Here is a 17,756-nt window from a genome sequence, read left to right on the forward strand (position 1 = left end):
ACAACTGTAGCAGAGGGATCGTACGCCGAGACGTACGGTGCGTACGGTGCTTAACTCACTGTTGTTATGCCCAAGGGATTACCAATAACACATGTGTCTCTTGTACCATGCTCGTGTACAGCGCTAGCCTCTTGCAAAAGGCAGCTCGCTATAATTTCAGCACACACACACAGAGAGCAATGGACTTGCACACGCAGCGCGCAACGGGCAAGCTCGCTCCGATCCAATCGCTGTGTGCATGCGAGTCCATCGCGAGAGCCTCTGCCATTGCAAAAGGCTATAAGACCAAACGAACGCCATGGATATGAATACATGCTTGACACATCGTTCACATCACGGTGACATAGGGTCGGTGGTAGTATTCCTACTCTGTATTTTACAGCTTTTGTCTACGGCCAGATTGATACTAGTGCATTGACAAGTTTTACGGTATCGGTAATTTAGTAATGATAACTGTACATTGTGTATTTACAGCTACTAGGTTGGCTGTTGGTAGCTTGGTAGATTGATCGGTAGATTTTAATAATACATCGCGTATTTACAGCTGCTGTCTATGGCCAGATTGTACATCGTTTACTACACTAGGCCAATGTCAGTTTATCCCGTATTTACAGCTGTTGTGTGTGTCCAGATTGATACACCGGTCATTTATCGCTAAGTTTTAGATCTAATGATTGCTTACCCTCTGGATGTCGATGGGCGTACATGGCCCCAAGTTGACCTTATAAAATTGGGTGTACGTGACAGATTCTTTTCCCTGATTTGTCTGTACTCGTGTATAAGACGCACCCCCGATTTTTCATATTTTCCGATGAAAAAAAAAAGGTGCACTTATACATGGAACTTTACGGTAATAGGATATTTCAAACCCTGGCCATTGTTCAGGACCATTGTCTGGGTTTTAACCACACACTCCCATACACACCAATTGACCCCTGTGCAGAGTTAAAGTTTTGTACAGAAGGTTGAAAATAGAGCAAAATCTGAACCCCAACTTAAAAATAAATCTTGAATTTAATGAAACTGAATTATGCTTTCATTTTTAAATTACCTCCAACAAAATTGCACACTATTCAGCCGTTGCTCATATCAATGTCAGTGTTATCTGATATATAGCTTTTGAACTCTTAAGGATCAAAAGTGGGAAATGGTTTTTGTAACGCCTAGTACATGCACATGTACTAAGTTCCATGATGATACCTTGAACCATTTCCGAGATATGGAGAAAAAAGTGAAATTTTAGCATTTTCACTTGACCTTTGACTTCACAGCTAAAAACTTTTTTTTGGAGAATCTTAATCAGGCAATAATACACTAAGTTTCAAGGAAGTATTTCAGGGCACTGCATAGATATGGGGGAAATAGTGACATTTTGAGCATTTGACCTTGACCTTTGACCTTTAACATGTGCACCCAAAAGTTGACAGGCACACATTTGCCCAATCATACATATACATGCCAAGTTTCATTAGGATACCTCAAATGGTTTTTTAGTTACACTGTCCACAAAATTTATTACGGATGGAAGGACGAATGGATGGATGGAAGGATGGACAGACGAACAACCCGAAAACATAATGCCTCTGCCGACACTTTGTGGCGGAGGCATAAAAATTCCATGCAACCGTCAGACGTGGTCCATCCACAAACAATTTAATTGACAAATTTCAACAGAATAGTTGATTCTACCACTCCAAAGCATCTCATATCTAATTAACTCAAGCTGGGGCTCCCGACAATCAACCCGTATGCCAGTGAGCTTACGCACGACGGATGATGCATGACACACAACAGATGACACAAGACGGACTCTGGATGATGAATAATTGCAATAACTCACTTGAGCCTTTGGCTCAGGTGAGCTAAAAATGGCTTTGCGTCTGAGCTCCTCCCACTGAACGATGGGAGCTGTGTCTTGGCACCTTTGCTCCTCAGCCCTACATATTGCCACCATGCCACCCTCTTTTAGGCTACGGTCACAACTCAGAGCGGCGACGGACCGATTTGTTGCCTGATCGGTCGCCCCTCAAATTTTGGCACCGCCCAGCAGTTTTTGGAAATGTCGAGCATGCTGTCAAGCCCCAGCGATGCCCGAGCGACGCTCTGTCAATTTCCTGTCAGTCACTGGTCGATTTTAGGTTAAAAATTTGTGAAATATGAGGATTTCTCCACACAGAGACTGAGCAGTCACCGAGCGATGCCCCATTGGCAACTGGACGATCTCCCACCAGCCACCACCGATTTTTAAGAAATCGCTCAGCGACCGACGGGTGATCGATAGGTCATCTACTGGTGTCCCGTAGGCGTACCGGCAGCCACCCACTGGTCTCTGCCCGAAATTTTCCACGAGCTACCTGGGTTTATTGATATATACCTATGTGATTTTTGATGTGTTTATTGATTTATTACTTGATTAATCAATTAAGATAAAACTCGAGGCAACAGATTTAAGAGTTAAATTACCAACTACCAAACCTCAGTTATCAGGAGTGAAACCACAGATAACTAGAAATTAGGAAATCAAACATAACAGAGGAAAACCAAAGATGGAACAAAAATTAGAATAGTTTAGAATTTTCCAAAATATCTTTGTTTGGTTCTATATTTTACAGTATTTTTCTACTCCTATTTAATTTCATATTCTCATCTCTCCATCTCTTCTCATTCATTACTTCTTCATTCAATAGGCCTTTAATAATGATATAAGATAACCAAAGCATAAATTACTAAGTCTACATATCGACACTAACTTTTAGCTTTCATCTCTTTTGCCAAAAGGTTTCATGTCCTTCATGATGGTTGCCGAGATGTTGAGATGCTGAGATGTTGGTGGAGTTTCCTTGTCTCTATCCCTCCCTCTGCTTTTTCCACATTGCCCTAGCTTGTCTTACCCATCTATGCCTTGGTCCCTTCAGTGCTTCTGTCATTATTTTTTTTATCTTTATCACTTTCGCTCGATGGCGACCGCTCGATCTATTCCCTTGGTTTTCTCCCGTGCTTTTGTCATTTTTGTCTCTATCATTTCTGTTCCCTAAAGCGCTCGGTGGTTGTCGCTCGGACACAGAGTGTATTTTGGGTGGCGAGTGAAAACTGGTCAGTCGCCGCTGAAATTTTAACTCCGCGTTAAAACTTCAGCGGTGACCGACTGATACCCTAAAAACCAGTAGTTCCTGGTCAGTCACTTGTCGGTCACCGGTCGTTGTCCGACCAAAATTGGTAAAAAACGTGCTGACCGGTCACCAAGCAGGCTGATTTTGGGGGTTGTGACCGTAGCCTTTCAGCACTGATGTCAGAATTACAATCCATTGAAGATGGGAGTCATCTTTGTAATTTGTGGTGTCTGGTAATGAGAACCAAAGTGCTTGAAGTCTTGTGAGAGGTCTTATCATTTTAGATGACTGCACCCTCACAGCTCTAAGAGCTTGCCAGCGAAAGCTTTCAGACAGACCATCCGCCATAAAACAGGTGATACTTCCTTTGGAGATACACAACATTCAATCAAGATCATGATTTCTTAAAGAAACGGGGTCTTCCTTGGAAAGCAGGTCTGCTGGGTATCAGTGGAACTGAATGGAATGTCTGTTAAATAATGCTGTCACTGTGAATAAAATAAATTGAAATAAAAAATACAAGTCAGAGAACATTTCAAGATAATATAAAGTTTTGGTACCTCAAAAGTTTCCCCGAGTTTCCTTGTCTTAGTTTGTGTTTCAGGTTAAAGTACCTTTCATATAACTAACACTGTGAGACTTACTCGCCCCAAAGTGCTCTCATGTCTTAGAAATCATGCAATAATGGTTTCGTACCAGAGCAGAGTGGGCTCTGAAAAATTCGAACGAGCCGTTAGTTTGACTCGACGCGGTACTGCGAGAATCAATATACACATATTGTACGAAACCATTAGGCAAAAAAAAAAAAATTGTTGCATTGGCGTAACATGAGATTTTCAAATAGGGTCGGTCGGGCGGATTTTTTTTAAATTTTTTTTTTGCTACCTGCATTTTACGTGTAAAACTCGTGCTCAGCTCAGTAAACAGTTACAACTGCTGCACCCGAATGTGCTGTGTTCATCTATTCTACAAATCATTTATGAGGCCGATATTACTGGAATTATACCCCTTCACAGAATTTAAAGATGTTGAAATCCCTATCCTGAATGTTTTCACTTCATATTTTACTATTTTGACTTAGATAAGATAGATGCAAATTGACCCATATGTACGATCTTTTCATCGCACACGGCGATCTCTATTACAGTCCCACATATACAGATTCGTGTAAGTTCTCCACACAAGAAACCTATGGCAAAACTGTGCACAATACATCGCAGTCTGAATGCTACGTATACACTGAATAAATCTTGTTAGAGTACGTGTCCGTGTTGGAAACAGATGACGTACTGATCAAGGAAGGCTTATGCGAGGCGCTAGATCTCTCCCTCGTACATCCGATATCCCCAGAGCCGTTTCCACTTCCGGGTTTGTGCGATCGCGATCGCAATCAACAAGATATTTGATATCGATAGCAAAAAAAAATAATAAAAAAACATGGGGTCGGCGGAATTTTTAGGGTCGGGCGGGTTACGCCAATGCAACAAATTTTTTTTTTTTGGCCTTATTGCATGATTACTAAGACATGAGAGCACTTTGGGGCGAGTAAAGCCCGCCGCACACTATACGACTCACGACCTTACGACTGACAGACTTTGGATCCGAAATAAATCACGATATCCTCAGAATAAACACCACTTGTTTATTTCAGATCCAAAGTCTGTCAGTCGTAAGGTCGTGAGTCGTATAGTGTGCGGCGGGCTTTAGTCTCACAGTGTTAGTTATATGAAAGGTACTTTCACCTGAAACACAAACTAAGACAAGGAAACTCAGGGAAACTTTTGAGGTACCAAAACTTTATATTATCTTTAATAGAGATGCTTACAATCAACTACTGCATAATTTAGGCCAAATCAGAATCAACATGTGCATAGTCATAGTTTTAAAGTGTCAAACATTTGTTGCATACCTGCAGAGCATGTGCCTGAAATAAAAGAGTAATAAAAGTAAAACAACAATCACATCTTTCACCATAGATAGGCATTTCTGAAAGAATACAAAAAATAGAATTGGTCAAAATAGAACTCCTCTCACCGTGGCGTATCAGCAGGACTACCAGGCTTCCTGGGAACTTCCTTATCTTTGACAAAATTTCTGCATGAGGCAAGTTTTGACTCCAGAGCCTGCAAGAGAACAAGAAGTCAAGCAAATACTGTCAAACAAAGTGAAAAATTAGAACTTTTTGTACTTGTACTCAAATTCTCACTAGTACAAAACTATATAACAATATCCTAAAGAGAACATATTATCCACTTTAATACAAAAGGGTGATGGACGCCAGAGGATGAATGATCATAATACCTCCCTAAAGCCTTTGGCTCAGGAAAGCTAACAAGGCAAGTCCTGGAAATGTCACTATGGTGACTGGCTTGTCACCATCATATTGCATCATTCTGTGTTGTACATCTTGACAGTGTCAGACCACAATTTCACATGACTGGTAAAAAATTGAAATGATATGTTTGAAAGTTTTGTGGTATAACCCCTAGTGTGTTTTATTAGTGTTTATAAATTCCTTGAACCAGATTTCATTTGGATGGCTAAAATGTTGCAGAGAGCGAGTATTCAGAAATTTGAGCATTTTCAATAAACCTTTGACCCTTGCCCTTTGACCCTACAGCCCAAATCCGTCTTCAAATTATCACTAGCTTGTAATATCTAATTTTCATGACAATTCTTTGAGCTATTTTCAAAACATTGGAAATATAATACTGACATTTTAACTTCATCATTTGTGACCTTGCATCTTTTACGGGAGGACTCAAACTAATGAAACAGGTCAACCTAGTGAATCTTGAGTTTTCTGTATTGTTTGAATGAGAAATTTTTCTTTTACATCATTCTAAAGTTTGGGATCATAAAACGAATGGAAAATTGTGATTTTTGAAGTTTTTCTAGAACATGTTTTCGTAGAATGTTGTGATTGAGTGTGTCTCAAAGTCCCTTTTTCTAATTTCTTCAAAGCCCTTTGCACACTCTTCCTTTTCAACTCTGATAAAGTTTGAAAGGATAATACGTACTACTGCTTTGAAATTTGGCATAAGTCATGGACAGAACATGTTAATACAGCATGTTCAACTTCAGCTTAACCTGATAATCCCTTCATTGTTGTTGATGTGAAGTTTTACATCCTGTTTTTTGTGCCATTCATGGCACAGAGCGCGTCTTGTTAAAGATTAAACACTGAATAAAGACCCGATACTTCAGAGCCTCTTTTCTCAGTACACACTTTTCTAGTGTGTGCATTCTTTCCAATATTAAGATACATGTACATTGTAGGTAGGAGAGTCCATTTATATCGAGTTATAAAAACATCATTTTAAAGTTAAAGTTAATTTTAAAGCTCTTTCAGAATCTGCCCTTTACTAAAAATCCATGTCTGGTGACTTTTTGTTGGTTTTGTGACGCAGTATCAAATTTAACCGTCGACCCCATGGCCAAATCTTTCCTTAAAGAATCATTGTGCAGTTATGTATACTATGCTTAATTGTTAAAGCGTATGTACTAAGTAATTTTCAGGGTATCGAGAAATGGTGTAATTTCAGCATTAAATACCAAATTTTTAAATCTTCACCTGACCTTTAACCCCATGAAATTGACTTATGCCCTTGAGCATATGCACCCCCAGGTTGATAGGCACAACTTTGTCTACTCACACATTTCTATGCCAAGTTTCACTTGGATACCTCAAACAAATTAATTACAGACAGACTAACAGATGGACAGACAACCCCAAAACAAAAAGCAACAAGCAACACTTCATGGCAGAGATATAAAATTTAAACATATGGAATCAAATACAAGCATCTAACATTTACAATTAAGTTGTACTAACCTTCAGTGTAATTGCATGGTATCACAAACATAAATACATAATTTCATATACATGCATGGTTTCAAAATGTATTTCACTGAATCAGTCTTCATTAGCAAGGCAGAATTTTTTTCAATTGCAATTTACATGATTCAAGGTTTGATGTGTTTTTTTTTGTTGTTTAATATTGGTTCAGTGGCTGGCGAACAAGGAATATAGCTCATTAGTTTTGTTCTGGACTCCAACTACATCAATTCAGTTGTAGCGCAGAGTTAAAATAAAATTTACCCTAAATGTAGACTGTGTGTATGTATATATACAGTCAACCTCGCCTAAGTTGACCTCTCACAAGTCGAAAACTCGGCCAAGTCGAAGCTCCAGAAAAGTCCTGATTTTCTCTCTACTTATTTCTTTAAAATAATATTTCACAAGTCAAAGTTTAACAAGTCGAATTTCGCCTATGTCGAAGATAATTTCGAGTCCAGATTTGTGTAAATACACGTTATTTCCCTCGCACAAGTCAAAGTTTTTTTTTCCCCATACGTCATTCAAACATGGAAGTGAGCGTTCTTTCATTCTTTAGTGAACAAACGAAGGAAAAAACACACTACTTTTGTAATAAAATACTCCCAAGGGTCGAATACAAGTTAATCCTAATATCCCTTGTATCCTTGATGTCCAGCTGAGAAGAACATAAATCACATGTACCAGGTTAGAGGCGAGCCATGTGCGGGTGGCGCAGCAGGGTTTGTGGGAAAAAGGGAAGAAGAAAAAAATCCTCACAATCTGGTAAAAGCCAGCAATCTCACTGAGTGGCGAATGTTTGCGAGCGTAGCGTGTTAAAAATTTCTTTGCGACAACAAAAACTGTTTCCGACAATAAAAACAGTCTGCGAGTTTGACTGCATTTGTTTACGAATTTGCTTGCAAATTAATAGTATTCGCTACGCTCGCAAACATTCGCAGCTCAGTGAGATTTCACGGAGCACGCAAACGATTTGCGAAGGACACGAATGGCAAAATCCAACATTCGGAAGTTTTTATCCGAATGTGTTCGGACAATGAAGCAAAAACACAAACAAACAAAACAAAAACACGCATTTTTGCGCAGTTTGTGCTAAGTTCTCATGATGTATGTGTAAATGTCGCATGTACTTTTGCTAAAATACAGCCAGTTACGAAAACGAAAAACACACTTCGGAAATTCAACCACGCAAATTTTTCAATAATCATTGGAGAATAATGTTTCCAAGGAGATTGATAGTTGTCTTGAGTTGAAGATTTTCTCTTTCCTGTATTTCTCCTTTCTTTCCCTTTCATTTCCCCGTTGTGTATGTGTGTGCAGACCGTTAGTTTGTTTGTTTGTTTTTTTTCTGATGACCTAGGCTACCCCACAATTAACAAGCATATTTTTTTGTGGATTCCCCCTACACATTATCATAAGTTTCAAATGTAATTTCTGCCTGCATTTGAGTAATTTAAAGTGTATTTTGGGATCTTTTTTATATATAAAAAAATTTGTTTTCATATACGGTTACAGCTCGTTATTCCGAAGGTTCGTTATTCCGAAAATTCGTTTTTCCGCATTTCATTTTCGGATTAACAAATCTTCGGAACAACGAACCTTTGGAATAACACCACAAATGTTCGGATTAACGAACCCTTTTTCATTTTTGGATTAACGAACCTCTAGGTATAGGGAATTTGTGTGTTTCGGATTAACGAACCTTCGGAATAACGAACCTTCGAAATATCGAACCTTCGGAATAACGAACAGCACCCTTCATATACAGTGTATAGTTGTTTGATAGGTGGATGTTCTACTGTAGTATGCTATGATTTTGTCTCGCAGAAAACATAGAGCGTTAAAAAGGTCATAGATCAAACATGCGCCAAACGTTCGTGAGAATGTTTCAAAAGGTACATGAACAGGTATTGCAGTTATGTCGTAAAATGATCGGAAGAACTTCGCGGATTTCGCGAAACATACACTAGACATTTTCCAAAGATTCGGGGTCTGTTTGGGTGTCACGAAGATTTTGCGAACATCGCGCAAGTCTGGCGAAAGTCTCGCACATATATGACGAGACTTTATAGACATTTCGAGACCAAATCACGACCAAATCATGATTCATTGTCAGGAAAAAGTTCACACAAAAAAAATTCAGATAGTTTTGAAATTCTTGCTGAAGTAACGACATCCCCAAACAATTGACGACGCCTCCGAACTCAAGCGTTCGTTTGGCGATTTTTGCAGACTAAAATGCGAATGTTAGATTTTGCCATTTGCGATGTGACCACATAAAACACGCACATTACACGTAACGCATTTCAATTATCGCAGTCCAGTAATTGAGCTTCACGATTTTTTTAAACTCAAACAAAACAAAAACACTAACTACTACAATTATTGCTACCGCCAATGTAATTTAATGGCCAATAAAAACATAAAAAGACACTGCGTTATCAAAATTCATCGGGAAATATCACGAAACATGCGCGAGATATTCTCCGAAACTTCGCGGTCTGTTCGGGGTTTCACGAAGATTTTGCGAACATCGCGCACGTCTGGCGAAGGTCTTGCGCTATGACGAGACATAAAAGACATTTTTGAAAAGAAATCATGACCAAATCATGACCAAATCATGACTCACAGTGCGGATAAGGTTTCACACAAAAAATTCTTATTGTTTTGAAATTCTTGCCGAAGTAAAAACGACATCCCCAAACAAATGATGATGCCCCCGAACTCCCGCTTTCGTTTGGCGATCTTTGGCAGACATTATGTGCAACGCATTTCGATTATAGCAGTCCAATAATTGAGCTTCAGGATTCTTTTTTAAATCTTAAACAAAACAAACAAATTACAACATATTACTACCGTCTACTGTAATTTCACGCCCAATAAAAACATAAAAAGACACTGCATTATGAAAATTCGTCAGGAAATACAAGTCGAAAAAAAAATTGACTTTCCCGGAAGTCGAATTTCGCGTAAGTCGAAGTGTTTTCGTCGGTCCCAATAGATTCGACTTAGGCGAGGTTCACTGTATATATATATATATATATATATATATATATATATACATGTATAATTATGTATAATATGTATGTACACTGTATATATGAACTCAGTTAATGTGGAAATAACACTACAACAATTTCACAATACAGCAACGATAAAAAGGAGACAGAAAGAGAATCGAACATATTTTCATTTTCTAGCACAGTTAAAGGGTACTGTAAAAGTGGAAATTTTCACGCATTTCGCACAACTAGAATCTGGTGGGAAAATAAAAGCATGCAAATATCTTTATATTAAAAAGACGTGAAATTCACCTCACCAAGCCGAGCCCAAAAAATTACTCACATGAAAATATCTATTACTATGTCCAGTACTTCATTTCTTGCTTTTGTCATAAGCAGGGCAAATAATGTTACCCTTTGCATATGTCAGTAACAAGATAGACACAAAGCGATGTCTTGTCTGCATATCATTAATGTGTACATTGTTTGGTAACTTGACACAGCTTCTGAACAATCAAACGTTGTGAAGGTCTGATGAAGCTGACCACTTGACCTTTGATGTTGTCAGACCGGACCCACGTTAAAATTTGACTGGCACCTTCAGGTAATTTACCTAGGAGATGGTTCCTATTTCACAGTCATAGTTCAAACTGTAGAAAGTTATTGACAGTACACCCCAATATTGAGTATAATGTTCTTCAATATCAGTTCATTTGTCGGACTTCACCAATATTTGAAATTGACCGGCATCTTCACGTGATGTAACAGTAGTATGAGTTTCTTGGCCGTACTTCAAAGCTCTGGAAAGCTACTGAGAGTACACCACGTTATCGCGAGTGCAGTGCTTATAAGGGACATTCATTGACTGTTGCCCTTGTTGAAATTCCCCAATACCTGAACCTGACTGGCACCTTCAGGTGATTTACCTGTAGTATGAGTTTCCTGGTTGTAGCTCAAACTCTGGAAAGTTATTGCGAGTTAACCACAATAACGTAAGTACAGGGCTTATCAGGGAAAGCTCATTGAATTTTAACCTTGTCAGAGTTAACTAAAATTCTAACCTGACCAGCATTTTTAGGTGATTGTACCTGTGGTGTGAGTTTGGTGGTCATAGCTTGAAAGCTGGGGAAAGTTATCGAGAGTACACAATACGAGTACAGTGCTTATCAGGTAAAGTCCACTGACCTTGTGACCTTGTCCGACTACATCCACATTCAAACTTGACTGGCATCTGTAGGTAATGTACCTGTGTTGAATTTGGTCATAGCTCAAAGCTGTGGAAAGTTATTAAGAGTTACACCACACTACTATGAGTACAGTGCTTATCAGGTCAAGCTCATTGAAATAATGACCTTTGACCTTGTCAGACTTCACCAATAATCAAACCTGAATGGCATCTTTAGGTCATGTACCTGTGGTGTGAATTTCTGTGGTCAAAGCTCAAAGTTGTAGAAAGTTATTGAGGATAAACCACAATACTATGAGTACAGTACTTATCACATATTACAAAAGTACATTTGACCTTGTCAGACTTGACCAATATTCAAACTTTACCAGCATCTTTTGGTGATGTACTTGTGGTGTGAGTTTGGTAGTCATAGCTTAAGCTGTGGAAAGTTATTGAGAGTACACCACAATAATTTGAGTACAGTGCTCATCGGAGAAAGTTAGTTGACCTTTTGACCTTTCACCCTGTCTGAAAAATGATGCTTATGTCTCTTCTGTTACGCAAGTGAGATGAAAATGGAATGTTGTGGAATTCCCTCTATATTTTCTTCATATCATTCCACTGCGGTTGTAGTCTTCTTGTCCGGTAATAACACCCCCATCTCACTAGGAAGGCATGTCTTCGCCAATCTGTGAAAAATTCACAGATTGTGCCACAATTGCCTTCTGGCCTGTACGGATATTGCACTATGGCTTCTCTACACTCAACCTGCACTGAAGATGATGACAGTATGATGCTGCCATGTTGATGTTGCTTTTCCAGGCCGACGAGGGGACGTTGGTTCTGCGATCAAACCAATCATATTGTGACATCTGTACCCTGATCAAGACCTTGTTACTACGATGGGATTAACTGTGATATATGTTAATGATGGGTTCATGCACAAGCTATCAGGGTATGCATTGGGTTATATGATTGAATTTCTTCAGCCAGATGTCAGTGTCAAATCAACATGGATGTACACAACATGGTTTTCTTCCTAGATCCTTAGCATTCCAGAACACCAGTTCGAACCTGGTGTGAAATTGCACTCTCACTTTTAGAATAGTCATCCATTCAGTTGAAAGGGTAAAATGCATGCATACTGAAGAACCAAGCAAAGTACAAATTGTCTCTGACAATGAGTCAATTTCATAAATATTTGCAATGACTGTAACTTACACTACTTGCATTGAATAGCGATGGTAAATGAAAAACAAACAATTTCGTTAAACAAAAAGGATCCATACTGCATGTACATGGAGAAAGGAATTACTCCATGCTTTCCTTCATTCCCACTTCCCTGGTCTAGTGCATCAATGTCTTTCGTTTGTGGTTGGTTTGCAATAATAATAATAATATGAATTTATATCGTGCTTAATCCACTCTATAGAGTGCTCAAAGCGCATACATACTATTATTACCTCGGTGTCTGGATACATTATTTCCCGCAAGCACTGACAGTGCTCACTCTCCACTCCCTGGGGAGCATTCCAGCCAGTCGCCATTTTACAGGCACGCACATGCTGATCAACCAACATAAGCTTTCTCATCCTACCGGGTACCCATTTATACTCCTGGGAGGAGAGCAGCAATGCGGATAAAGTGCCTTGCTGAAGGGCAAACGTATCGGGCTTTTTGGGGCTCACACCAATTCTGGTGTTTAACACTGTAAAGTAGAAAGATTAAACCAGAACTTGCCATTCAAAGTTTGAGATTTATTTCAATGACTATTTTGAGGGGAGGTATGATGTGAGATCAGGCTTGCATATGCACCAACAATATTCAAAGCAACACTGTGCTCACAGTCACTACGGAACCTATCTCAAACTTCGAACGTTAAGTTCTTGTTTAATCTTTGTATTTTATTTCATAACTCTCCTTATGGCATAATATGAGAGTTCAAAGACATTGCCGGTACACTGACATGCAAAAAGATGTGTGTCAACTGACACCATCAGAGGAAAATTAGAAGCACTATAATTACCTACAAGTATGGCTGTTCATCTGGTTGGTTCAAACCAGCAGAGACTAGAAATGTCGCTATGGCGACTGATGCCTCCGCCATAATGCATGATTCTCCCAATAGTTGTAAAGTACAATGTCTTCACAATGTGTGATGACAGTTTCACATAACTGGCAAAATATTGATATGACAGGTTTGTCAGAAATGTCTTGAATGTTCACTTTCCTCAAACTGGGTTTGCTAGAATTGTCTAAGAGTGCAGGTACACATATTTGGGGAATTGAGGATTATTACTTGACTTCTGACCGACCCTGTTATAAATTTATGCATTGAGTAATTTTGAAGGTATGAAGAAAGAGTGTAATTACAGTACAAAATAGATTTTTTTTTTTCATTTAAACCTGACCTTTGACCCTTAACCTTTGACATTCTGGCTGAAAATTTCCCAGAGAATCTCCATTAGGTAATACATGTATATATTAAGTTTTAAAACTAATAATGCAAGCATTGCAAATACTAGTATATGAGGGAAACAGTAAAATTTTGAGGAGTTGACCTTGACCTTTGACCCCTGACGCGTGACCCCTAAACTCCCTAGATAATCCCTACCAGTCAGTACATGCATATGTACCAAGTTCCATGAAGATACATTCAACCATTCGCAAGAAAAGTGAAATTGCAACATTTTCCCCTAACCTTTGACCTTATGACATGAAACTCTCTCTGGAGAATCTTTACGCAGTAGTACATATCTACACTAAGTTTCAAAAATATACCTTCGGGCATTGCATAGATATGGGGGAAATAGCAACATTTTTAGCATTTGACCTTGACCTTTTGACCTTTGACCTCTTGCCAATGTCACTTAAATCTCCTCAACTAATTGCCGCATCATACATCATACTTGGCCCAAGTTTTGTGAAAGCTGCTTCATCCAGGTTTGAGTTATCACGTAAACAAATAAATTTTAGGATTTAACCTTGATCTTTGACCTCTGACCTCAGTCCAATTTCACTCAAAAACAAATCGAATAAATGTCCCATCATACATCATCCTCGGACAAAGTTTGGTGAAATTTGCTCCATCCAGTCTTGAGTTATCACGTAAACGGATACAATTTCATGATTTGACCTTGACCTTTGACCTTTGGCCGATTTCACCCCAAATCTAATCAAGTAATTGCCCTATCATACTTTACACTTGGACCAAGTTTGGTAAAATTCCAGTCAATAGTTCTCAAGTTATCGCGTAAACGAATGCGGACGGACGTACGGACATACGGACGGACGGACAACCCGAAAACATAATGCCTCCGGCACCACTTCATGACGTAGGCATAAAAATTGTCTGTACTCTATAAAGAAAAGTCTTGCAAGTACTGAATACTTACGCCAAATATTTCGTGAGGTTTTTATTTTCGCGACTTTCGCGAGTCAGGTGCTATTCGCGAAATTAAAGACACACGAAAAAATATTGACTCAGATCCCAACCTGAATGTGATGTATGCGTTTACACTTCTCCATTAAGTACGGGACTCCACGATCGCGAATTTAACCACTCGCGAAATCGGGAACTCCGATTCTCAAAAATTTAGACTCGCAAAATATATGGCGTATCCATCGTGTACTACATCTACTGGCCTTCCATGCCCCCCAGAACAGCCATATCAAATTTTTGTTCTTTAAGAAGTTTCTGATAATACCTGCAAAAAAAATTTTCTCGAGCTCAGCCAGCTTCGGTAGGATCTCCTCAACAGGGACCTCACTTCTCTTTTATGGTAGAGGTGGCTGAAGCTCTCACTCATTGAGTGAGGTCTGTATGTGTCTGTATCAATTCCAGCTGCAGATATAGTGGTTCATAGCCATCTTAAAATAGTTAGTCGCGTCACTTGCTTTTGTGCTTTACGGTAGCTAATGAAGAGTCGCTTTTCATTTCCTCTTAGCTGTTCGGTACGTTGGATATACTGGTGTAGGTACCGGATCACACACAAAACACCTGTCAGCTGAATATGCTCTCAGTTTAATATGTTTGCAAAAACTTTTATTTCTTGGCTGATGTTTCTTCAGAGGTGTGTCAAAAGAAATAACAGCAGAACTCTCTTTCAAAATCATGTGGTCAAGTGACAAAAGAGACAAAGATTGCATTCTTTGTGCAGTTACCAGCACCATCAACAAGACCACTTTTAGTGTTAGTTGCATAAAGTGTAGAGAATTTGCTGGTGACATTTTCCTGAGGTAATTTAACACCACTTTCAGATCCCGAATGCAAACTAGCTACAGGGGATTGAAGCTGAAAATCCCCTTTGAAAAACTGGCATATCAAGGGATGTGATCCAACTGTGTGAGAACAATCTAACTCCACCAAAGTAGATAGAGCGCTCCTTGCTGTATCATAACAACTGTAGCTCGCTACTTGTTGGTGAAACAACTCTGTGAAGAAATAAAAAATCAGGTTTGTGTTGGTGTGTGGGAAGTTGACCTGTTTGCATTTGCAGAAGTCTTCCATTTTTTGGTGTAGACTCCATACCATTTCTTGGTTGGAGCTCTCCAAGATGCTGAAATAATGTCGGCCGTCTTGTCACTCAGGCTTGTGTTTATGTACCGTCTCTGCAAATCCTGCAACACAATAATTCTAGATGGTCATTAAGTGGATGTGGGGTATCGGAGAGTATTGGACAGTATTGGAGAAAGGCTGGAAGGCATAAAACTTCAGTGTCCCCCAATTTGGCAGAGAAGAATTGACTGATTCTGCTTCTGGCTCTGCAGACCATGAGATTTATCAAGGAACTTGTGCATTCAATCTCAATGTAAAGAGATCAATTTCAGAAGTACCAAAATGATCCACAACTCTCTGTCAAGCATCCATTCTGATTTGTCATGGAAATTCTGGACATGGCATCTCCCTCTGTATTAGGCCGCCCAGGGAGGTATTCTGCAGTTAACCATAAATTCCTCTCAACACACCATTCTGCGTCTCTATATCACAGTCTCTCTATTTACATTCTCCCATATTGTTCAGATTTGCCACAGCTATGGCATTGTCTAATCTGATATGTGCACATCATGCATGTCTGCACAAAGGACAAAGGGTTATCAATCCAAACTCTGCTGCCAGAGTTTTTATGAAATTTAAGTCATTATTTCTTGCCCTGACTACTCCTTGTTCATTCCATCTCCCTCCTGACTTTGTGCACAGGTCACTAGCCCCCCATCCAGCACTACTTGTATTGGTGTGTATTTCCTCTTGCAGTCCTTGCCACTGTAGTGGGGATTTAAATCCTTTCACATTAAGAATCCACCACCTTAGGTTCTGCTTAGCATTCTCAGATAAATGCACTGGATGGTCAAAAAAAGGGAGGTGAGAAGAGAAGGAGTGAAATCTCACTCCTGCCTTGTCTTTGAGACCCTCTTGAAATTTTGCATTTGATTACAGGCTGTCCTCAAGTAGGGGAAAAAAATGGAGATACGCTCCTCTTCAGAGAACCACCGCGGCCAACAAGCGTCAGAGTTACGTAAGACCTGCCAGACTGCTCGATGACCCTTGTAAATCACATCGTTTGTCCACTCTTTGAAGTTCCATGCTCCGCACCAACATTTCTGATAGGTCTTGTACACGCAAGTGGCCATCCCAGATCAATCCTAACTTTGACATATTCTGATTTAATCATATTCCCTAATTCAACTTTATTTTGTACAGGTCTGACATTATTTTGAGGAATATCAACTTCTCAGAGTACAACAACAGCCCTGAAACAACAGGGCAGCCATTTAGTTTTCTTGATTCAACATGCATCATCATGTGAGCATAGAGGCCTTTCCTGCTCAAGCCAAGGCCCCGTTTCTTCCTTTTGTTGCTGGTGCATTAACACTGAACAGGCACTGTAAATCATTGCAATGTGCCAGGCCTGCATAAAGTGTGATTCATCATGACCCACAAGCCTAAATACCCATGTGGTGTTTGCAACAAAGTAGTCAAATGGAAAACTCCCACTGTTGCCTACGATGACTGCGACACATGGTTCCACAAGAACTACATGAACATATGCACTCCTGTGTTTAACTCTCTCCGTTATTCAGACTTATCATGGCACTGCCCTGCTTGTGGTATCCCACATTTTTAATCAAGCCTCTTTGACTCGACTTACCTTGACAGTGAATCTTGCAACTCCCCAAATGAGCATCATGACAGCCCTGACCCATGTTAGCCTCACCGGCTAACCCCTAGCTTGTCCATCTCCAAATGAGGACAGGCCAAACACCCAGCCTTCTTTATCAAGAAGTACACAGCTCAGAAACTTGGGCGTTCTTGTCATCACTGCCACAGCATAAAAAACAAGGTAGTTGAATTCTGGAACATCTTGAACACAACCAAACCTGGGATTGTCATCCTAACTGAAACGTGGCTGAACCTCAACGTGCAAAACCATGAAATATTTCCCGCCAGTCTAGACTACGAAGTCTTCCGCAGAGATAGACCCGATGGCTGCGGAGGTGTTGCTGTTGCCTCATATCTTTACGCACAACTTCTCTTTTCAGCCAAAACTTGTGAAGCCTCGTTTGTTAGTATTGATCTGATCCCATGAATGACAACAGCCACGTGGAGGAGAGTCCCTCATAGTCAGGGCTGTCTATCG

General features: G+C 39.7%; 1 protein-coding gene across 1 annotated transcript in view; it reads right to left on the reverse strand.

The window, feature by feature from the left end:
- LOC139740060 (nuclear distribution protein nudE-like 1-A) overlaps nt 1-17,756 on the reverse strand; it is a 295,093-nt gene that overhangs the window by 31,660 nt on the left and 245,677 nt on the right. The window contains exon 8 of the mRNA XM_071650654.1: nt 5,145-5,233. Within this exon, the coding sequence (XP_071506755.1) occupies nt 5,145-5,233 (89 nt within the window). The remainder of the gene's footprint in view (nt 1-5,144; nt 5,234-17,756) is intronic.

The sequence above is a fragment of the Diadema antillarum genome, unplaced genomic scaffold (genome assembly GCF_040938485.1).
Source record: "Diadema antillarum isolate AM-2024a unplaced genomic scaffold, OU_Dant_1.0 seq00000830_RagTag, whole genome shotgun sequence".
Lineage (NCBI taxonomy): Eukaryota > Metazoa > Echinodermata > Echinoidea > Diadematoida > Diadematidae > Diadema > Diadema antillarum.